This window comes from Trifolium pratense, linkage group LG7 (genome assembly GCF_020283565.1).
Source record: "Trifolium pratense cultivar HEN17-A07 linkage group LG7, ARS_RC_1.1, whole genome shotgun sequence".
NCBI classification, from domain to species: Eukaryota; Viridiplantae; Streptophyta; class Magnoliopsida; order Fabales; family Fabaceae; genus Trifolium; species Trifolium pratense.
The window spans coordinates 54913679-54937083 of record NC_060065.1 but is presented as its reverse complement, the minus strand read 5'-3'; the positions used below and the strand labels follow the sequence as shown (position 1 = coordinate 54937083).

The 23405-nt window shown below is 33.4% G+C and overlaps 3 protein-coding genes across 4 annotated transcripts; 1 reads left to right on the top strand and 2 right to left on the bottom strand.

Annotated features, from left to right (window-relative positions):
* Positions 1 to 773: 773 nt before the first annotated feature.
* Positions 774 to 3658, bottom strand: LOC123897761 (monofunctional riboflavin biosynthesis protein RIBA 3, chloroplastic-like). Of its 2 annotated transcripts, XM_045948514.1 has the most exons (7): positions 3453 to 3658; positions 3053 to 3344; positions 2418 to 2639; positions 1965 to 2290; positions 1635 to 1764; positions 1244 to 1540; positions 774 to 1091 (listed from the first exon to the last, which is right to left on the bottom strand). In XM_045948514.1, the coding sequence occupies exons 1-7, from the start codon at positions 3506 to 3508 to the stop codon at positions 900 to 902; spliced, it is 1515 nt and encodes a 504-aa protein (XP_045804470.1). In that variant the 5' UTR covers positions 3509 to 3658; the 3' UTR covers positions 774 to 899. The 2 variants fall into 2 exon arrangements, with proteins under 2 accessions (XP_045804470.1, XP_045804471.1); XM_045948515.1 differs by lacking the exon at positions 2418 to 2639 and having other exon boundaries at positions 3453 to 3606.
* A 1583-nt stretch (positions 3659 to 5241) lies between these two features.
* LOC123899334 (UDP-galactose/UDP-glucose transporter 5-like) lies at positions 5242 to 12475 on the top strand. Its single transcript, XM_045950447.1, has 11 exons — positions 5242 to 5571; positions 6864 to 6977; positions 7087 to 7179; positions 7272 to 7337; positions 8234 to 8332; positions 9337 to 9416; positions 9873 to 9985; positions 11219 to 11307; positions 11500 to 11586; positions 11675 to 11743; positions 11923 to 12475. The coding sequence occupies exons 1-11, from the start codon at positions 5455 to 5457 to the stop codon at positions 12049 to 12051; spliced, it is 1056 nt and encodes a 351-aa protein (XP_045806403.1). The 5' UTR covers positions 5242 to 5454; the 3' UTR covers positions 12052 to 12475.
* Positions 12476 to 13411: 936 nt separating this feature from the next.
* On the bottom strand, positions 13412 to 22437 carry LOC123898756 (nodulin homeobox-like). Its single transcript, XM_045949772.1, has 20 exons — positions 22236 to 22437; positions 22115 to 22160; positions 20685 to 20728; positions 20465 to 20590; positions 20227 to 20385; positions 19554 to 19637; positions 19351 to 19479; positions 18673 to 18891; positions 17965 to 18090; positions 17768 to 17863; positions 17286 to 17435; positions 16760 to 17048; positions 16521 to 16646; positions 16367 to 16436; positions 15569 to 15632; positions 15381 to 15455; positions 14592 to 15128; positions 14480 to 14514; positions 14132 to 14268; positions 13412 to 14016 (listed from the first exon to the last, which is right to left on the bottom strand). The coding sequence occupies exons 3-20, from the start codon at positions 20724 to 20726 to the stop codon at positions 13751 to 13753; spliced, it is 2730 nt and encodes a 909-aa protein (XP_045805728.1). The 5' UTR covers positions 20727 to 20728; positions 22115 to 22160; positions 22236 to 22437; the 3' UTR covers positions 13412 to 13750.
* Positions 22438 to 23405: the final 968 nt, after the last annotated feature.

Sequence of the window (23405 nt, the reverse complement as noted above, 5' to 3'; positions counted from 1 at the left end):
TTGATATCTTCTCTAAATAAAATATTAAGTTTTTTTACATTTTTTATTGGTTATTTTGTTTCAAAAATTTATCAGAAATACGATTAGATATAGAATTTTGAGTACTTACTATGACTTGGTTAGATATTATTTTATTTTATTTTTCATAGGTACCCTTTCGATTCACCGGTAGTAATCATATTTGATGCATTGTCGAACCCTAAAAAGGTGCACATCTCTCCATTGACTTTCAAATTTTAATTTACTTTGCTGTGAAATACTCCCTTATTTATATTTATTTTGAACAAATCATAAACTTGTTGAGTAACATTAAGAATGGCCTTTTTTTTTGACACCGAACATTAAGAAAGACCTTGTTAACTAAACTATGGGCAACTATATTCGTTTGTGGACAAAAAAAACACTTAACCTCAGTTTTCATTCAAACTTAACAAAACTCCTAATGTTTGAAACAATGAAATCAAACCCTTGATCACTGTTTGAGTGAATAGCAGCATCAAGTAACTAGCTCCTTCTTTTAGATCCAACATATGTTGGTTATTTGGTCTAATCTATTTTTCTTCCTTTAATTCTCACTAGAATGCATCTCATTATCCTTATATCTTTTTTTTTTTTTACTTTTGTAGTAGGTTTAGCAAAGATAACTCATAGAGATTTCAAACCTTCTGATTGATCAAATAGTATTATATTGAGCTAAAATAAAGTTTCTAACATTGAAATGTAGCTTAAAATATTCTGCATAGCAATTTATACTTACAGTAAGATAAATAAAATTTCTGAATTTCGTCTTTTGAATATATTTTTAACCGTATACAAAGTTTTATTCTGTCGTATTATGTATTCTTTGGCAAATCTCAGTTATTTTCAACTGAATCATTGAGTTCATGTAATAATAATCTTTATATATCAGACCCATAAATATGACCCATTTTAGTCCTTTTTGTTTCTAGGTACCGCTTGTTTGCCTCAGTAATTGGTGTTAGCACAGGAACACGCCCTATCACAGCCAAACCATATCCTTTAAGACCAACAAACTTCGCTGGATTGTTCGTCATTAGTCTCATAGTTCGAACTCCGATGTCCCTCAAAATCTACACATACAAAGATTTTATCAGTAGTCACGCGCATGCACCTTAAAGAGTTTTTACGCTGTCAATCAATCAAAATTCATAATTGTCAACATTATTAAAAATGTCCGACTTTAATCATAACCAACTTTGATTGGTTGATTAATAAATCTAACCTGAGCACCAATTCCATACTCACGAGCATCAACGGCTAACCCTAAATCTATATTTGCCTCGACCGTGTCACGACCTTGATCTTGTAAATTATATGCTTGAAGTTTGTGACCTAACCCAATGCCTCTTCCTTCATGACCTCTAAGATACACAAGTGCTCCTCTTCCGGCTTCTTCAATTAACTCCATGGCCAAAGCTAGTTGGTTGCCACAGTCGCACCGAGCTGATCCAAATATGTCACCTGTTAAACATTCTGAATGTACTCTTACCAGAACATCTTGTCCATCTCCTATGTCTCCCTAAGTAACCCAAAAATAAATTATAATTGAGAAAAGATTATTCTAAGTTCTAAATTTTCTTGAAAATCATATTAACAAAGTTATATTTATTTACCTTAACTATAGCAACATGCTCAGTTCCATCCAACTTTGAACTATAACAGTATGCTTGAAATAGACCCCATTTAGTAGGAAGATGTGAGACATAAGTTCTTTCAACCAATTTCTCTCGCTTTCTCCGATACCTTAAAGCATCACATGCATACATTCACATCATCAAGTAAATTTAATTACTACATTATAAACCATATTAAGAGAACACGCATATCGGCTTAAATAGTCTTTTGCCGCATCAAAATAAACATAGAACCTAGAAAATTGATCGAAATTTACAATTTTAATGACTATTTACTCGAAGAAATAACACGAAGGTAAGATTGCTTACCTTATCAAATCAGTTATTGAGACAATTGGTAAGTTGTATTCCAATGCAAAGCTTTTTAAATTTGGCAAAGATGCCATATTTCCATCTTCAACATCAACAAGAGCTGTTAGAGCCGAAAATGGAGACAAGCCAGCCAATGCAACTAAATCTACAGAAGCCTCGGTATGACCAGCTCTCCGAAGAACTCCGCCATTTCTATACTTAAGAGGAAAAACATGACCTGGTTTTCTCAAGTCTTCTGACTTAGACTCCGGAGATGACAGAGCAAGAATTGTTTTTGCTCTATCCGCGGCTGATACGCCTGTGGAAGTTCCATATTTTGCATCCTACAACAACAATAAAGCGACGTTAATAGTCATTTTAAAATTGTCTCAGGTGAGATTTGAACTATGTCCTTTGAGGTTACCAGGTCAAACTTTTACCGCTGAGCTGAGACCTCATAGGTCAACTTACCACGGTGATAGTGAAAGTAGGGGCAGATGAATCCTCTTCTTCAGCCTCTGGTGACATAAGAGGAAGATTCAGTCTTTGAAGATCCTCTTCTTTCATGCCAACAGAAACTATTCCTGATCCATGTTTAATCATAAAAGCCACATCCTTGGTACTAATAAGAGATGCTGCCTTTATAAGATTTCCTTCAACATTGTTGTTTTCATCATCAACAACTATTACAAACTAAAAAAATATATATATGATCTAGTTGTTAGATATGATCAATCCATCAATTATTTAATAAATGTTTCCAAAACTATCACTAAACATGTCCATGTTCAAGAATATGTTTATTTATTTATTTATTTACTTACGTATATGTTTGGATTGACAGTAAGTTTGTCAAAAATTACAGTGTGTCATAATGATTTTGATAAAAGTTACAATTTAACAAAATCATTGTACTACTATATGATTTTGTCATAATCATCGTCGCTCCAAACATAAATTGTCTTTGTAGAACTGACATTTCTAATTATAAGCTAGTGTCTATGCTTCATAGTGTACTAGAGTGTCGCCGAAGCACAACATGTTATTGTAACACTAGCTATCACATTCTAGAGACACAATGAACAAACAAAAAAACTCTAACAAACCTTTCCTTGGCGCAATGCATTAAGGGCATGCTCAATGGAAGAGTACCCTTTAGAAGGACAATCTGGATCACCTTCAGCTTCACTCACAAAAAAATCATTGGTATCTTGCTTTATTTCATCATCAAACGTTCCTAAGATGGATCCATTTTCTTTTCTCTTCAAATCATTATCATCAAACACATCTTCTATTCCAACCTTAGAAAACCCAATAGCATAAAAAGCCAAGTTTCTTGCCTTGTTTTTCCACAAACCAAATCTTGCACTATGATGAGTAGTGCATGAACGATGCAAGCTATGAATATAAATAAATAGAATAGGATAACAATTAATTTAATTAAATTTTTTTTAAAAAAAAAACAATTAATTACTGTTGTGTTGTGTAGAGAAAGAAAATATGCACCTTGATTTGGTGATGACTTTGGAAATCAAAGGACGAGGGAATGAAGAAGAGTCCATAAGCAGAGACTATAAATTTGTGTTCTTAGAAAATTGAAGGAAAAAATAGTATTCACAAAAAAATTGTGTTATATTATTTCATGTCACATAGTATATAGAAATAAAATGGAAAAATAAGAGCACCTCTTGTTATGGATGTGGTTCCACCAAGAACCATATTATATATCCAATATTAATATTTCTGGTTGTACTTTAGCAACACACGTAAGAATCACTTTCTTTTGTATTTTTGTTACTTCTTGTTATTTTTAATTGTTGAGCTTAACCAACCTATAAGTGAATTTGGATTTCAAGCCATTAGGATTTTCAGCATTCACGTATTTGAAACTTCAATAGTCGATCAAAATTAGATTGATCTCCAAGGCAATACGATTTAAACAAGAGTTTTATGTCTCAAAATTTTAGAAAAAAAAAAAAAACTTAGTTATAAATATATAATCTTAATCTTATCTTAATAATATACAAACTCAAACTCATGTTAGTAAAATTTTGCTTATTTGTCCACCTCTAACCACATTGTTGCCAAATCATCATTAACAAATATTATTTCCATTTCATGTTTAGATTTGTTTGCCATGTTGGATGCATGAGTTGGATGAAAATTCAAAATTTTGAAAAAAATAAAAGACTGACTTTTGCTTTAGTTGGAAGTAAAATTCAAATTGGTTATCCACATTAAGCTAACATGCACTGACATACAAAAATATGTCACATTTAATTGCTATTTTAAATAATAAAATAATGTGATCCCAAAGCATAAAATTCAAAATTCAAATTTTCCCATCTTTTGTCAAATCAAAAATCAATCTCAACCTCAAAACCCTAAAAACCCAATTGTCCCACTCAAAACAATAACTACAAAAGCTACATCACCTTCCATTCTCCAACCCGGTTGTATTTCAGATTACGAAATCTAACGTGGAAGAAGAAGCAAAAGCACCGAAGGTAGTGTTTTCTTATGTTGCTTATTTTTTTTCAAACTATAGATTAAAAGGATAGTGATTTGATTAAGTTTTGATTTTAATCTTATATTTAACACTCAAATTGTAAGCTTTTCATTTACGATGTTAATTACAAACTATTTCATCTACGCACACAATTTTTGATTATTTATGAAATAATTAAAAGAATAAAATAAAAAGTCAAATTTTGTGCATGTAACCAAAAAATTATATTTGATTACATGATCATATAAGAATAAGAAAATGCTAGCAACACACTCTTTAACAAACACACTCCAACACATTCTCTTTTATTGGTTGAAATTCACATGGGTCCCATAAAAAAATGTGGACCCATATAACTTTTATGGAACCCATATAAATTTTAACCAATAGAAGAGAGTGTGTTAGAGTGTGTTTGTTATTGGAGTGTGTTGCTAGCACTCCTCATAAGAATAATTCAGTAAAAACATACGTTTGCGTACAAAATTTGAAATATAGAAACACGTATTATAATATGATAAAAAATATAAGTCCTAGAAATTTAAATATTTTTTCTTTGTTTTTTATAAGGAGCTGTCAAAATTTGTTGTCAAACTAATGCACAAGTCTAATGTTTTAGGTGTTTAAGGGTGAAGTGAAGTGAATAATACGTATCCAAGTGGTGACATGTCAGAAATAATACTATAATATAACACAGCAATTAATTCGTATGTTTTAGTAGTATTGTTAATTAATTAATTAGTTAGTAATTAATGAATGAATGAATGAATGAATAAGAAGAACTTGGTTTTAGGAATGCGCATGAAGTGGTGATGCTGGCTCCTTTCTCTCTTCTTTCTTCTTTCTTTTTTCTTTTCCTTACACAAAACATTTTGGTCTAAGCTCTTCCGACTCTGTAATAATAAGGTTATAAGTGGGTCCCTCACTCACCACCATTCTCGATCGATCAATCAATCAATACGACACCGTTTTGGTTCCCATTCTATCTATGTTTTCTCGCTTATGGCAGAATCATCATCATCTTCTTCTAGCGCCGTTAGTTTCAAAGAAAATCCATGGAAAGGTGTTTTCGCTGTCTCCGGAATCATGCTTACCCTTGTCACCTATGGCATCTTACAGGTATTATCATTTCCTTTTTTATTTAATTAATTAATCAATCAATATTGCATCCTTCATTTCCTTCCATTGCATTGCATCGCATCGCATTTATTGTTTCTTCTTCATTCTCATTTTTTTACATCGCACAAATTTATGCACAACCCATATTTTTCTTGATTTAGTAATTCCGAATGCTATACCTGCCATTATTTGAATACACCAGCAATATGTGTTTAGGGTTTAGGACCTGTTTTTTGTTTAGATTGATTTATTTGAGCTTATAGTATAATGTCATAACACTTGTGAGATTGTATAATGTCATAACACTTGTGAGATTGTTTAGGAGAGTTTATAGATATGTCCATCACCTCTTTTCAGCTTATTTCCATAAGCTCTTCAGGATATAGTTTATAAAAACAACATACAGCTTTAATAAAAATGGCCACATGTTAAGGATTTCAAAAAGAGAAATTTAATTAGGTTCCGTTTGGATTAGCTTATTTCTGAGCTTATGCAAAACAACTTATTCAAATAAATAATTTTTTATGTATTATTATAAGTTTGTCATGGTAGTTTATGATAAAATAGCTTATAAAAATACAATTTTTATTAGTAGGAACTTATAAATTAACATAAAACCTCATTTATTTGCATAAGCTTAAAAATAAGCTAATCCAAACGAGCCCTTAGTGTTCAAAAAAACCAATTTTTTTAACTTTTAAGAAATTAAATGCATAATTTACAAGATAATATTTCCATAATTTAGCATTTGCTCTAAGGGCACACGTCATGTTAGCATTTTCCTATAAAAACAACTTATTCATCATAAGCACTTATGCTGTGACCACTTAGAGCCCGTTTGGATTTGGCTTATTTTTTAACTTTTGAAAATAGCTTATGCAAATAAATAAACTTTTATGTTAATTCATAAGTTTTCACTAACAAAAATTGTATCTTTATCAGCTATTTTTTTATAAACTACCTTGAAAAGCTTATAATAATACATAAAAACTTATTTATTTGCATAAGCTGTTTCGTATAAGCTCAAAAATAAGCTAATCCAAACGGGAAATTATTAATTAAGTTGTTTATCCAAAATGTGCTTAGTACTGTAAATTTAAAACCAATCAAGCAATAAATAGACACATGAAGTGGTTGGCAATACTCTTGGTTTCTCTGCTATTCCCTCTTAGTGATTTGATGACGAGTAAGCTATATAATTTTGATACATTATTTCATATATGAATGGGTAGCATGAAGCCCTCTCAGGATCCAAGATCTATTCTTTGATTTACCGATATTTGTTCTTGCAGGAAAAGATCATGAGAATACCTTACGGGGCAGAAAAAGAGTATTTCAAGCATTCACTATTTCTTGTTTTCTGCAACCGCATTATGACGTCTGCTGTTTCCGCTGGTTCTTTGCTGGCAAGTATATACATTATATGCAAAAATACTCACATGTTTTGCAGTGTTTGAATTGTAACATACCTTTCTTGTGGCTCTGTTTGTTCTTAATATTCTACATTTCTTATAGGCAAGTAAAAAAGCATTGGACCCAGTGGCTCCCATTTATAAGTATTCCCTTGTGTCAGTATCAAACATACTAACCACAACTTGTCAGTATGAGGTAAGAGAGACATGATTTCTGCGTTCATGTTAATTTATAAGTAATTGGTAACATTAATGGATATAACTTACCTACCATATTTCTTACTCCAGGCCCTCAAATATGTTAGCTTTCCTGTTCAGACTCTTGCAAAGTGTGCGAAAATGATACCAGTTATGGTAGGTCAATCTTTGATGCTCTTCCCAGTCATGAAATTTTGTTTATCATGATGACTTGCTGATTTCAATATACATTACCCTCTTCTCTTTTATTTATCCTGTATCATTGTTCTGTAGCTTATTTTTCACCTTCTCAGTCACTGCTACTTCTCTTGATGGAGAATGATGGAGAATAATAGTAATTGCTTGTGTTGTTGAAGAACTAGCGCTAAATTATCTCCGTGTGTGTGTGTCCTCAATGTTGTGTAATTTCTATTATTAGTGTCCCCTTTCTTTACTAAATGGGGACAAGACAAATCCATGAAAGCTAAAAAATGTTGAGTAGATACTTGAATGTATTTTTTTGACCTCACAATCTCGCAATCATTCAACGATCTCAAAAACATTGTTTCGCTATGACAAACAAAAATCATGTATCCTCTAGATTCTAGACTGAGATGTTAAATACGACACCTGGAATTGATTGATTAATTTTTTTATAAAGTTGATGCAGTATATCCATGAATGAGAGAATTCGGCGAGGCAAGGAGTTGTGTTATGGGAGTTATAAAGATGTGTTAGAGGATTCCATACATGTTTAAAAAATTCTAGAGGATATTTTACTTTTTGGACAAGTTGTTTATGAATGTAAAACGACATTTTATTATGCACAGAGTGATGTGTAACTTGTATTTTCGGTTTGAACCTTTATTCCAAGGACTTTCCATGTTTTCTTCTGAATTCGACAGTAGCCGAGTTTTTACATAGTGGAATTGGTCTTGGTCTTAATTTGTGTTTCTTCCATCCTATGTCATTGTTTTTCGTTGATTCCACGAATCTTGTTTCTGCTTTACTGGTTCGGTTAAGATTGACCTATACACCTTGAACTTATATTCCTTCTTTTGTATCCTATGCAGCTCTGGGGTACACTTATCATGCAGAAGAGATATCAGGGACCTGACTATTTGTTGTCTTTTTTAGTTACCCTTGGCTGCTCAGTATTTATCCTATATCCGGTAATTATTGAAACTTTGACCCTAATAATTTTCTGTTGCTTTATCGTCATTCTGTCTGTTTGTGTCTTTATGACAATTTTCTATCAAAGAACCACCGATGAGTAATCATATTCAATGATTTGATGTTGCATGTGGGTGGTACTGTTATTTCTTTTGGCAGTAAGGAGGGGTTATTTTAAGCACATGTCATGAATGTTGCACGTCTGAGGATAAAACTATCCTGAATCAGTATAAAAACACTCCTATGAAGGCTATATTTACTATTTTTGTCCCAAAGAACTGGACGTTTAGGAGTATGAACTAACTCTTAAGCAAATAATGTATGGCTCTCCTTCACAAAATTTACCCTCAGGCTTCCTTTGGTATGTGGTGGTAACAAAGGCCAAGATTTTGGAGAATATTTTCATTAAATTAAGTGTTTAGTAGTTTAATATCAGAAACAAGGAAATTTTAACTCTCCCTCTCACTCATTGCAATAGTGCCAGTCGTGGATGCAGAATGGCTGACACCATAATGTCATCATAACAATACCACTATAGGCAAGTGACTCGCGCACCGAAAGGGGATTACTATCATTGGTCTACTCTTGTCCAAAGGGATTTGTATTCCTGGTCCAAATAAGGAAGGCCCACAAAGGTCGATGATCTGTTATAATAGTAGCCATCAATGGATATTGCATTGCATAAAGAGTTGACACATGTATTGAAATCTAACAGAGTGAGTATTGTTGCAAAAATGCAACAACGGAGGGCTTCCAATGACACGGGCGGTTCCCACGACTGCTATGATTTTTTCTTTAAACATGGTAAACAAACAGAAATGAAAAATATTTTTCACCCTGTATTTCAAGAACTTTTCACTCCCTAACTTCAATCTTAGTTTAGCAGAGGGCAATTTCTTAGATATCATAATGACACTGACTTAGTCGCTGATGCATTCACCTAATAAGTTAAGCTGGCAGCATTCGTTAATAAGCTAAAGAAATTTTTATGTTTTTATTGTAGGCAGGAACAGACATAAGCCCATACAGTAGAGGAAGGGAAAATACTGTTTGGGGTGTTCTTCTAATGGTTGGCTATCTTGGGTATCACTACAGAACTTAAAATCTCTTCATATGATTAGTGATTTTATGTATTATTATGGGGAGAAAAGTCCAAAAATTAATGCTACCTTCATTCATTATAACAGAAGATATTTTATTTGTCCAAACTGTTTACAATGCTGATAAAAAACGATGAAAGTAGATTCTCTCAATGAAACTTCAAATAATTACCTGTATATACTTTTTTTACTTCTCCCTCTTTCAAAGTTTAGAGTTAGTATGGGAAAATATAATCATTATGAACGATTTTGGTTTATTTGAGAAGTACAGGTTATTTGAAGCTGCAGTGTATATTTAAAACCTCTTTTGGAAAAATCGCCATTTTAAACTTTTTTCCAGTCTCTTGAATGCATGTTTATTTCAACTTGTTTTAAGAATTTATCTCCAAAAGTGGTTCATATACAACTCCCCCATTGAATCTTTTTTATGTTGTTGTAGGTTTGATGGGTTTACAAGCACATTCCAAGATAAGATGTTTAGAGGCTATGACATGGAGATACATAATCAGATATTTTATACAACGTTGTGTTCTTGTATTCTTAGCCTGACAGGTTTGTTTAAGAAGTTCATTGAATTTTTATATCGAACATTAAATTTTGTCATACATATCTGATAGGACTTGACAAATATAAAGAAACTGATATATGTGCTATTTGAAATAGAACCTGATCAGTGACGAAACTCCCCTGAAATAGAATTTACACACAAACTACAAAAGAAAATGAAACTGTGACTGAATTGGAGCGAAGCTCCTTAGAAGATGAAAGAAGTCCTGGTCTGGGAGCCAACCTTATTGCTCAGTTACCACCACACACCAATTTCCTCAATTCCATGTTTCCCTCTCCAAGTCTGTTACGCCCTCTAATAAACTCCCATTGATTCCTGAATCAATTTCTGCCAGCCCCCCCCTTATGCCACCTGTCCCATTAAGCTATATTACAATCCTTTTTTGCGTGTTTTTAGTATTTCGCATTCTATCCTCCTAAGTCTAATGATATCTTGCTCAGTAATTGATAGGAAACAGAATATATTGTTACCAAAAATATAGAATAATTGAGCTCTGTTCCTTACAATTTGAGGTCTATCCCTCTGTATCACTAAAATAGAAAACAAAGATAAAAGTGCATAACGAAAGAAAGAAAAAAAGAGGAGATGAACTCCTCCGAATGATTTACCCATGCCTTTTCCAAAATATTCCATACACCCATGTTCCCCGTTTCCACTCTTCTTATAACCACCTCTCTTCATTACAACATCACCCTACATAATACTCCACTGCCACCAGTCCATTCAGTTATCCATTGCAGTATTTTCATTATTTCCCATCTTACCCCCCTAATACTCCAAGTCTAACAGTAATGTAATGATTCATTTGCTGGAGTCATATTTGAGGGCAAATATTTGCTATGGATACAATTTTCTAAAAGTCTTGGATGCTGCTTTGCAACATACACTATATAACTTGCACCTGATGACTCAAAGTTATGATGTATAATAATGTTTGATCTTGACAACCTTTGCATTGGTGTTTCTTTTAGTGTTTGGGCCTTCCTTTCTACTTTTTTTCTATGTGCTAGCCGTTCACCAAGAATACTCAGTCCCAACTGCTAAACAACTACTATCTTGACAGCCAATATTCTGAGTTGCATAAACTATCTAGTATCTAGACTTATTTAAGTGATAGTAGTGATTTTTTCATTCTAATATTTTGGTTCAGCTCTGTTTTCTCTACAATCTTCAAGGCCAGAAATCCACTCTTTTGATATTTGATAATTTTTATGTAGGTCTTATTGTACAAGGACAAATGATATCAGCAGTAGAGTTTGTATATCGGCATCATGACTGTTTCTTTGACATAGCATTACTTTCAACTGTAAGCAAACTACATCTGTTTTAATTCTATACAGTATTCTCCTTTTCTGTTTGTTGTAAAATATTTTTTAAATCCATAGCAGTATCCATAGTATTATACTGCTTATCCCTCTTTGGCTTCAAAAGCAAAAACATGAATATTCTCCCTTTTCATTATCTATTTCATTGAGGTTTGTTTTATTATGTTACACAGGTTGCAACAATTAGTCAATTTTTTATTTCCTACACAATTCGCACTTTTGGTGCTCTGACATTTGCTACCATAATGACCACAAGACAGGTAACTTGCACAGAGAAATCTAATTATCATTTTCACTACAATTGTGTAATATTTCAATGTTTGTAATTTTTTATTCAAATTGTTGCAGTTGGTGAGCATTATGTTGTCGTGTGTGTGGTTTTCCCATCCTCTTAGCTGGGAACAGTGGATTGGAGCCGTAAGCCCTTTTACCTTTTCTGAACATTCCCTGCTTGCACTTACTTTGATTAAAATTAAAATCGAACCATGTAGATTGATCAAAGCTTTACAGTTAACTGTGTGATCCAATGATTCCCATCATTTCCTTGATGAAATTAGTGGTAAGCAACTAAGCATTGTAATGCCATTACTTTTCAGGTCATTGTTTTCGGCTCCCTTTATGCAAAAAGTTTCTGGAAGAAGGCACCTCAGAAGACACCCTCATATGTAGCACTTGTTCAAAATGAGGATTCAAATGATTTGAAGGATTTGAAGGACAACCCATGACTGAGATGGGCGTAAAGCATACTGACCTTACACCTGACAATGTCTGAAGAGGTTCAATTTTAAGCTCACGAGCTGCACATCCAGTATTTAAGATCAGGGATAGCTAATTATACAGAGGTGGTTTGACTTAAATTCAAACAGCACCAAGTGCGGCTAGGTTCCTCGATTTTGGCATCACTGTCATAACAATACCGAACTTGAAAAGGATGTTGTTAACCCCACATTTTTTTCCAAGGGGGAGATCAATTGTAGACCTTGCTAAAGCCAAAAGATGTTTAATGATTGAGAAATGTATAATGTGTTGCTCAAGCAAAGTTCTTTTTGTTCAGTTTTCCAGAAATGTGTAAGAGGGAAAAGATGGAAGATTTGTGGTAATTTTTGGGGTCCATTATTTACTTAATATCATTATTGGCAATTTATTTTATGAATATGATAGCATAATCTATAAACAAACTGTGCAAAAATATAACATGCATATACTGTCTTTTTTTGGTAAGAACATGCATATATTGTCGCAAAACTATAATAGGCATTACTGTGGATGGGATTTATGTGGCAGGAAAATGCTGTTTACCTATAAAAGTAATCAATATGAAGATAATTGAATTCTTCAAATCATAAAAACATCTTGACAACTATGAGCATGACTGTGTCTTTTTTTTTTTTTTTTGTTTCTAACACGTCTTGTAATACTGTTTTGCACAAACTAAATACTTCATAGCTTTGATTAATAAGCAAAATTCAAATATATCCTCACTTTTCATTGTGTTACTCATTTGTTTACTCTCTTAATAAAAGCGTTAAGTAATTGATGGAAGTATACAATTGACAAAAAACAGTAGTTAATATAACTTTGAAATTCCAAAACAAGATGAATAAAGGAACGGAGAAAATACTACTTATGTTAAAAAAAATTGAGTCAAATATTGAAAAATAACTTAATTGGTTTAGACTGAATTCATTTTATAGGGAAAATAACTTAAATAATGTACTGCATTTCAACATATTCAAATTTTTCGGTAAAAAAAATTAGTATTACACATAATATGGGAATGCCTCCTGTGAGAATATCTCGTGTGGGACAATCCACACCCTTATTTGTTTTCTGTTTTTAATAGTTAAAACAAATTAAGGGGTGAAGTTGAAAAAAAAAATGTTGAAATAAAACAATTGTCTTATTAAGACAATTTATTTTGGGATTGAGTATCGATTATTTTACTAAAGGCAATTTAAACATTCTTATTAAGACAGTCAAATCACTAGAACCAGAATGATTGTGAACTTTGTTTTTCTTCTTTTTCTCATCTAACCAAAAGGGAATGATTGTGAACTTCTTTGAACAGGATACAAAAATCTTAAATTGAAAGGTTTTTGAAATTATTACTTTTTAACATAAAATGAGCTAGATTTGCAAATGTAAATTATAGAGAATAGAGAATTTGCATCCCACTATTTCCCTCCAAAAACACCTGCATAAGACCCTAGTAAACATTTTTGTAACCGGCTATGTCCCTTTTCTAATGAACATGATTCTTTCCACATGGTAATTTGTTCTTCTCAGCTAATGTCTATGAAAATGCATGCACATGGATTTGGAATTTGTTCTTCTCAGCTAATGTGTATAAGACATATAAACAAAGGGATAAATAATTACAGCAGGTGGCAAAGTAACAGCTGCAGCCACCGAAGCATCATGAACTCAGTCCGACCGCAACACTAATATTTTGTTCAAATCCCATAATACTCTCATGACACCGAACTTTGTTTGAGCCTCTGCAAATGTTGTGCCAGTGGCTTCTGACGAGTAGGGTAGCCGCAACCCTTTATCAACCCTGAGCTCACAAACATCCACAACACAGGTTGCTAATTCCTCCAAGGTCTTCCCATTCCACATACCATGCGATTGAAACACCTTTCCTTTGCCAATCTCCTCTCCTTGCACACCAACAAGCACAACATGTTGACCTGCATAACAATGGCCAAATTATGGAGAGCTGATATTTACAAATACAGCAAGTGAAGGCTCGGGTTTATCTGATTTCACACGACTAAAGATATTTTCTTCCATTTGATGCATTACCAGGACCGTTAGGTGAGTCACTGGGCCCAAGTGCTGATCCTATCTGCCTGTCTGAGATGGGATGGTCGACATCATCTCCTGCTGGTCGAACATCCTTATTAGCTGTACGAGCTAGCCTAGCTTTTCGATTGTTCAACCTGATATGACAAAAATGGCATTCCATTACAAACATTGGTTAAAATATTGATGACTTCAAGTCCTAATAACATTTCAGATCATACATTAAACAAAGATTCAGTATAGTTTTGGTAAAGAAAACTAGATATTTCATTATCTAATCCTATATAGTGCAATTAGAGAAACAACTTAAACAAACAGGTAGATGACAAGCTACATAATGAGGCATACCAATTTTTAAGCTGCGAAGATGTAACCTCAGAACCCTGAAAAACATGCAAGAAAGTCTCATGAAAATATGTCAATGAAATTCTACTCAAGAGCTGAGTCAAATTTAACATACATTCGAACTTAATTTATCAGCCCATGATTGAAGTGAAGCTGCATTTCGGTGAATATCAGGTTCATCTAAGAGAGCTCTCTCTATCATTAACACCTGTTCATCATTCATTATAGTTCGTTTTCTTTTTTTCCTCTGTGCAAGCTCACTCTTTTCATCTTCTGGATTTTCTTTAACTGTGACTTTTTTAAGACGCTCATTTGATTTTGAAAGATCGCTGTTATCCATATGAGCAACAGCATTCTTTCCTTTGGCAGAACTGGCATCTGAACCACTTGTTTCTATTTTATGAGCATCCTTGTCAGTATCTCTTGCTCCTCCTAATGCTGTTTTACCAGATATGCCTTTATTTTCTACCTGACTTTGCCGATTTGAACCATTGCCTTGAACTTTGTCTTCAGCTTGGGTTTTACATTGTTCCAAATTTGCATAAGAAGAATTCTCCAGCATTCCTTCCTTGACTTTACCACCCTTCTTATCAAGATCAGAGGGTTCTTTACCAGTTAAAGGCAATGGGCGTCCCCCAGCACTTTGAGCCTCCTGCGGGAAATCAAACTTCTCAAGTCACTTTGTTGAGGACAAGCTACATGATAATTGGTAACCAAATAATCCAATTTGAAAATTGGATTACTTTGTTTATTTAACAGTTTAAGGCATTTTGTAGCCATAAAGCAGGAAAATATTTAATTACATTTTTTAATGAACAATTTCATTACATTTTTGAACGAACATTCAGCTACACAATGTTATCATTTAATGTGTCGAGTCAAAAATAAAAATTGTTGCAAATACCTGATAACTCTCATTGATGTTGAGTTTATAAAACTTATCCCAAGATGACTCCCCAAATTTGCTATCCTGAGTTTTCTGGCAGAGTAGTTGGGCACATTTATACATCAATTAAGAAAGGGAATGACTAAAAAAGAGATTGAACAGAAAAAGACAGTATTGACAGCTCAAACTAAAGTACAAGGATTTACTTGAACACAATTTCTCCCAGATCCATTTGGAGTAAATAGTGATTGTAATTCCCCGAAAAAAACCCTACAAACAATTTACAGATAGAAGTTGTTTACTTACTGATGATATTATAATTTATAATGCTGGATCTTCAAGAACAAAATGATCGACAGAAAAATGTTTCCAAGAACAAAGTCGACAGAGAGAACTTTTTACTATAAAACACAGTTTCCAAGAACACATTCATTGACACTGACATAATGCTGAGTTTATTGAAATTTCTAATTGTAGCATAAATAAAACGTCTAGTAACTAGTTATATTAAAATTTCAAAATTTTGTTTGCCATTGCAAACAAAATTTTGAAATTTTAATATAAAAAGTTAGTTATCATCAGCACATTTGCTATTCATCTATTTCTTTTTTCATTTTGAAAAAAATTGAGGATAACTAAGTTTGTACTTTAAAAAATATTTTATCATGTAAATAGAACAAAAAAGGCAGATTGAAGTGTCCTCCTGACTGGACTGTCAATATGCTGGTAAATATGTCATGCAAACCACCATCAGATATTCAGAAGAGAATGTCTATTGATTTTTTATGATCAAGCAAGGCATGACGCGTGCAATGATCAGGAAGATTCCTTGACTCTCTATAGTGTGGACAACAAGCTCCAATTTTCAGGAAAAATAACAAAAACAATCACTTCAATTCATCATTATCCTTGAAAATACTTATCCTTGCAAATAACATTTCAAAATCATTCATGCTAAGTGAAAGTGCCAAGTGCTAAAACAGCATTTATGAGGGACACGTAACCTTAAAAGTTGTATATCCTCCACATTTACAAAGTTTGGAATCAGAGATTCTGCATGACTTAACAATGAGCCTGCAAAAAAACGGTTAATTGTAAGAAAGTAGCTATGTGTGGCTCATATTTTTGCAAGAATAATTATGTGAGAACAATCATTACGGAGGTTCTTGCTAGCGGTGGCAAATTTAGGAGCATCAGAATCAAAAGAAAACCCAGGAAGCAAGTTAGATAGATCCATTTGCAAGCACTCGAGGACCTTGAGAACGAAAAGGTTTCTTTCCTGCTCTGAAGATCAAAATTACCAAAAAAAAAAGGTCTAATTATATGAGGAGATGCATATTTCTATAAAAACAATCAAGTTTGGCCTAAAATATGTAGAATGTTGACAAGGAACCAACCTTCACAAACATTGGGAACAAAACAATGAAGATTTGCAAAGAACTTGATAAATAATGATGTCCTATGATGTGCATAAGAAGCCTTAAGCATGCTGTTTCGTGTTAGGTTGAATTCCAAGTTTGTGGCATCCTTTACATCCGGTGAAGTATTATGCAAAACCCATCCAACTGCAGCAAATATATCATATTCAAGACTCGCGTCCTCCTCTGTCTCTGAGAGGTTTGACGAACACCAACAGGATAAAAAATCTCCATGGGAGAGTGAAATTATTGCTGTCAGAACTTCAGTCTGAAACCACATGCAAAGGAAACAGTCAAATTACCAACCACAAAATGAACATTTGACAAATCTAAGGGAAAGGAATAAATATTATACATTGGCTACAAATTAAAACAATATGTGAATACAATTTTAATTGAGTGTAGTTTTAAAAACCAAACAGAATGATGCTTGCTAGTTGCTACTACCAAGTCAATAACACTAAAGCAGGTTAACTCTCTATTATTGTCTTTAAGATATACTTACAAAACAAAGTATCATATAAGATCGAAAATTTGAATCATCGGAGAAAATGTCAGCTAGACGCATTGCATTGAGCTGTACAAATCCCATTGGGCGACCAGCAGTGAGATGCCCGGGATTTCTTCCAAAAGCTTTCTTCAACAACTCAAAAACCTATATCATGATAACCATATTAAAATGCAAAAACCTGATGATAAAGAAATCAACGTTAATGGCACAAACACATACTGCAGACCGCCATGGGACAATGTCAATTTAGAGATTTTATGAAGAACTTATACTTTTTACTCAACATATTCAATCCCGGTTGATGAGCAACATACTCACAGATAATAATGAAATGATGAGAGTGGCACAAAAAGTCAATAAGGTAATTATCAGGCTATAACGTTTGCAAGTCAACTATCAGCAAAATCCCACTAAAACAGTGCAGCCCTATCTTCAACAGTTCAAATTATTGCCATTTGCCGAAAAAGAAAACTAACCTCTAATGCAACAGATTTAGACAATTCTAAACTCTTTGTTGAGCTGGCTACTTCATCAAGATAAGAAATGCTTTCTGCTTCACACAAACTCAGCAACTGAGAAATGAAAGCAGTGACAGTATTGTTAATAATATGCATAAATAGTAAGATTAAAGGTAAAAGCAGGGATTTATAGCGAACTTTGCCATTTGACTCACAATAGAAAGTATTTTAGCTTTTAGCCTAGAAATAGATGCTGTGATTCTACTCGGTGTATATGGTTGAATGTGTAACTTCAAGATGGATTGTGCAAGGAGAAGAATGCTCCCCTTTCCGCATAATTCCTGTAAGTAAAAGACAAACATGCATGAAGCACACATTGTCCTATCAATCAACAAAGCAATGCAATAACACCAGGAATCATCTGTAAATAATTAATAAAGAATGAACACCCCTCACATTACAAACTAATTTTGTGGGATTGAGTTAGACTCAACCTGAATTCTAAGAAAAAACCAACAATCAAGTGAAACAAACAAAACCATAATATAAAAGAGCTCTACAGTCCCTCCATAAACCTAAATTACATTGCTAAAAGTTACAGTACCATAAATGGAGATGCTACTCCAGTATTGGTTTGTTCAGCCATTAGGGGTGAGAGAAAAGGGTGATCTTAAAGATAGCAAAAGATATAGACATACGATGGCTTCCTTTATCGAGCCAATTTTTACTAAGAAGGAATATGGTGTGATTTAGTTACTGAGATTTCCAATTTTAATGAACTGTATTGCAACTAAGAGAGACAAAGGATGCAACTGGGCTTCCATACTGTTCTCATCTCCAAACAAACTTTATAGGAATTCCCTCATATATAGTCACCCGTGATGAACTGCTTAAAATATATGCGGTAAGTTTAGTTTGGAAACCTTATTCCTAAGAAGGCGCTCCTTAAAAGATTTTTGCTGACATAATGAGTGAAGAAACTGTAAAGAAGCTTCACACTGCTGGCAGAGATAAAAAACTACTCTTTCTGCTGTCAGATTTGATTCCATGGAAGTATCTTTATTATAAGCTACCAGTGTAGTCTCAAGACACCTAACAACCACACGAACTGATCCAAAAGCTGCATCCATAAATATGTCAACCTGTCATAGAATTCATGATTATTCATAGCGCAAAAATGTGTCATCAGCACCAATAAGGGAAACATGGGGTAGCAAACAAAGCACAAAAAACGGTATTAACCTCTTCTTAGGTGGTTTGGGAATGGGAGTAAAACACTTGTTGTAGAATCACCAATAAGGAGGGTTGACTAGATGGATGACAGTCCATTAGTTAAAGATCAAGAAAAAATTATATGCCAAAACGGATTGACTAGATGGGTTGTTTGGTCTATGTAACCAACCCTACCGAGTAGAATAAGGCTAGGCTATTTTCTTGTTCTTCAATTTGACATGTGAGTTAAGAAAAAAAAAAAGTAAAGATTTGAAATAGTCATGATAGTATAAGAAAAGTATTTTTCAACCAGTTACAACATATGGACACAAACAAAATACTGTTTTTGAATCAAGCATCTAAAACACGAGGTGGAGGTGATTCTGTACCTTGGGGTGTGCAAGCAATACATGTACAATATCTCTCCATTGTGTTGAAATAAACCCTGTTAACAGATATAGGTTGCACGCTACAAGAGTTGAATGCAAAAGGTGCACACGACTAAAAGCATGGCCTTCCTGCAACATACATGTAAAGCTCAATATGGATTGACAACACAGATCAACATGTAAAGAGCGGAATTGAGAAAGACCTGTCTATAACCACCAAGATAAGTTAGCATGAAGAAAACCATATCAATCAGCTGTTCCTCCACTTTGACATCATCAAGAAAAATCTGTAGTGATGTTAAAAAAATAAATAAAAAACTGTAATCATGTTCCAAAGCAGTATACAAAAATTGGAACCACTGCTTTAATACTCAAATTAGGAAAAGAATATCATAGGACACAACTAAAGGTTATTATCTACAAACAAACAAAATGACTAAATGCCTGTTTTTCTTTTCTGAAATATGACCACAAAATGATGTGAACAGCAATGAAACTTGGGTGTTTTGTATGGTAGTGCTGCAATGGTTATCAGACTCTACTCTGTAAGCTTAGATTATTTTTAGTAAAATCAAGTTTCTTCTATTACACTCTCTCCTCTCAAGTCGCACTGTCAAATTACCACTGAACATGATCCCTGCTTTATCTTTAAATATAGAGTGTCCCAACTAAACAGAGTCCAGCTCTGGCCACTGGCCAGCAAAGCATCACTTAATACACTATAAATGCTGTTTAAATGTATGAGAAATTTTGGTAAATATCATTCTTCAACATTATGATAACATGTTTTTTCCACACAAGGAAAAACAAAAAAACAACCACAAGAGAAGCAGTCGCAGAATATGATAAATGTTAATAGGCATTGAAAATACGAACCTGCTCAAATTTAGAATTTTTGGAGGATAAATCACACAAGGAATGCAACAGTCGAATGCCACATAACAGGTATTTGAACATGTCCTCATCTTTTTTGGATGATATTAAAACTGAAACAAGGTGCAATGGAAGAGATCGTGCAAGCTTTTCCAAGTCAATCTGTACAGACCACGGTAAAAAATAAGAGTCTGATAAAACAGGATGTAAAATAGCATTATGATGCTGAGTATGAAACAACCTTCAGCAATGATCCTTTTTCAGTACTGTGTTGAATGGTAAAATTTTCGGCATCCCTCAATAATTTATTAAGATCTAGAGAGGTAACACCTTGCAATTGCTTCAATGATGATATCAAGCCTAATACCTGTTCAAGAAAATAAATAAATATAATTCACGCTTCAGCCATTGAGAAGGGTAATGGGGGACCAGAGAGCATCATGAATCCAAGTTACACTTGCCTGTGAAGCATTACTTGAAGTTTCTTCCTTTGAAATCCTCATTCCTGAAAATTCATAGGAAAAATGAGGAGGAATGTGTTAGCAAGACACATTGGACAGTGGTGTTAAATAACGGCACTATAACATAGCGGAGTTTGAACGAAAATCGCTATTGTTCTGCAATACGCTATTTAGTTCAAAATATTGTTAAACAGAGGCTATAGCTGCACTATAGGCTATATAGCACTTGTTTAAAACAGACAAAGCTAGTAGTAGTAATTGTCAGAAAGTCAGTAGGTGGGAATCGAACCGAGCACCTTATACCTCCCAACCCGTAAGTCCCTCACCCATTACCAACCAAGACACCTTACTCTTGGCACTATAGCACTGTTGCATAGTAAATTTTGAACAAACTGCTATTTTCAACGATCCGCGGTTGACAACATTGGTTTCGGAGTGGAATTTTGGAAGGAGACCAAAGGCTCCCGAGCACCCCGAGGTATCTGTAATCATACTTCCTTCCTTATCTTTGTTATTGTATATATTCAGCACAGGTCAAGAGATGACTATTTGTCAATAAACCTTCCATTTATTTCCGATATTCTGATCCAGTTCCATCACGTTTCAAATGCTATTATGCCAAGGTCATTTATACGCCATCCCGTGAAGCAATTTGATAAAAGGAATTAGATTCAAATCTTTTTTTTTTGGTTGGTATAAACCCTCTGATTTGCGAGGTAAGTAAAGTTTGGGCAATAATTGTTCCCACCAGGAATCAAACTTGGGTTCTCCCGAACGATTTAATCATAAGGGGAGCTCATTAACCATAGATTCAATTTATTTATTTTTTACGACGGAACTGAGGATCAAACCCAGGACCTCCAGCATACTACCCAAATCCTTCCCCACTAACCAAACCTAGTGGCTTGATTCAAATGTTTTAAATAAACACAACTAACTGTATTATTTAATAAACTCTCTTTTTAGCATACAAATTCACCGCCCATAAATCTAGGGAGACCCTCCCTTCATCTATATATTTTTTTTACACGAAAAACGATTCTTAAAAAATTATGAAAATTAATTGGATTGAGTTATGAATGCAATTTAAATCAATAAAATCACATTTAATTCCGAATTTTACAATATCTTGTCAAAGAAATCCTAATTCTACAATAAAATCTGTGAAACACCAGTAACAACAATTATTAACCGAATCCAAAAAAACACAACAAATTATCCTAAATTTAAGCTCATTGCGATAAATACACTCATGCCTAGTTAATTTAGATTATAAAATTAACAAATCACAAAAATAATCCACATTATTATATACGTAATTATGAATTAACATTAGCAGTGACAGTGAGAACAACGTAGTGAAATAATTGAATAATAATAATGCATAAGAACGAATAAGCATTTATAAATAATGAATTTGAAGAACGAACCTGGAACAGAAATGAAGCAAGTAGAGTTGTAATACAAACGCCACAACTACAAGAGAGGGAAAAAAATCAGTTAGAATAGCAAAATCGAAATGAATTACCGTTATAGAGAGAGAAAGAGAACCTGAAAGTAGAATTGTAGAAGAGTACGGTGGTGGAAGGTGACGGTTACGGAGGTGCAGGGTGGCGAGAATATATATAATATAATATAATAAATAATTAATTAATAATTTAATTCAATGAAAATGAAGTTAGAAAAGTGAGAGAGAATGAAGAGTGAAGGGAAGAGGGTGGTTTGGTTTGAGTTTGACTTGAAGTGAGTTGATGTCAAGAAGACAAAAGAGCATATAAAGAGGGGGCAGGCTAGGGTGAGCTGACTATATCTTGTATTTTTTTTGGTATATTTAAAGCTGAATTTATTTTGGTAAAATGCTAAATTAATAAATTCTAGGTTGAATCGACACTAGGAGTGGGCAAAGTTTGGTTAAAAAACAAAACTGTATAAAAACCAAACCGAACCGGAATTGTGTAACATGAACTGAACCGAACGGTTCGATTAATCTGTTAACCGGTTCTATATTAAAAAAAAAGAATCGAACCGTTTTTAACTTAACTGGTTTTAATTGGACCGAACTGCACAATTCTAAATTTGCATTGAACTGAACCGAACCGTTTTCAATTTAACTGGTTTAATTGGTTTTTCTTTAATAACTCAAGGTAACACGTACATAGTTAAAAACACAAAAAACTAATGTAAATCCATACATATAAAACCTTCTACATATAATAAACCAATGTAAATCCATACAGATTAACTTGTCACCATATTTTCTTTTTGCAAATTAAAAACTAAACTCCAATTTCATCCACAAAATACTATAATCATATCTTTCTTTTTTTGACGGTAACTACTAAAACCATATCTATTACAAATGATTTCAATCATCGTCAAGACCAATAAGGCTTGCAGAAGTTGTCGCACGGTTCGTTTGAGAGATCATATCTGCAAACAAGAAATAAACTTCATTATTTCTTCATCATTGGAAAGAAATGCTACATCAGAATATTAACCAGACTCACATTGTTAAACACTTATTAACTTCATGTTCTAAAAAAATGAACATACATTATAACGTACATTATATCTATAAAAAAAAATGAAGTAAAACTAAAACTAATGATTAAGAGTTATCCTAATGACTAAAGATGACAACTAATGATTAAGAGTTATCATACTTTTCAAATATTAATTAACAAAACATCATATCCTATTAGTCGTTTCATATTGGACCCT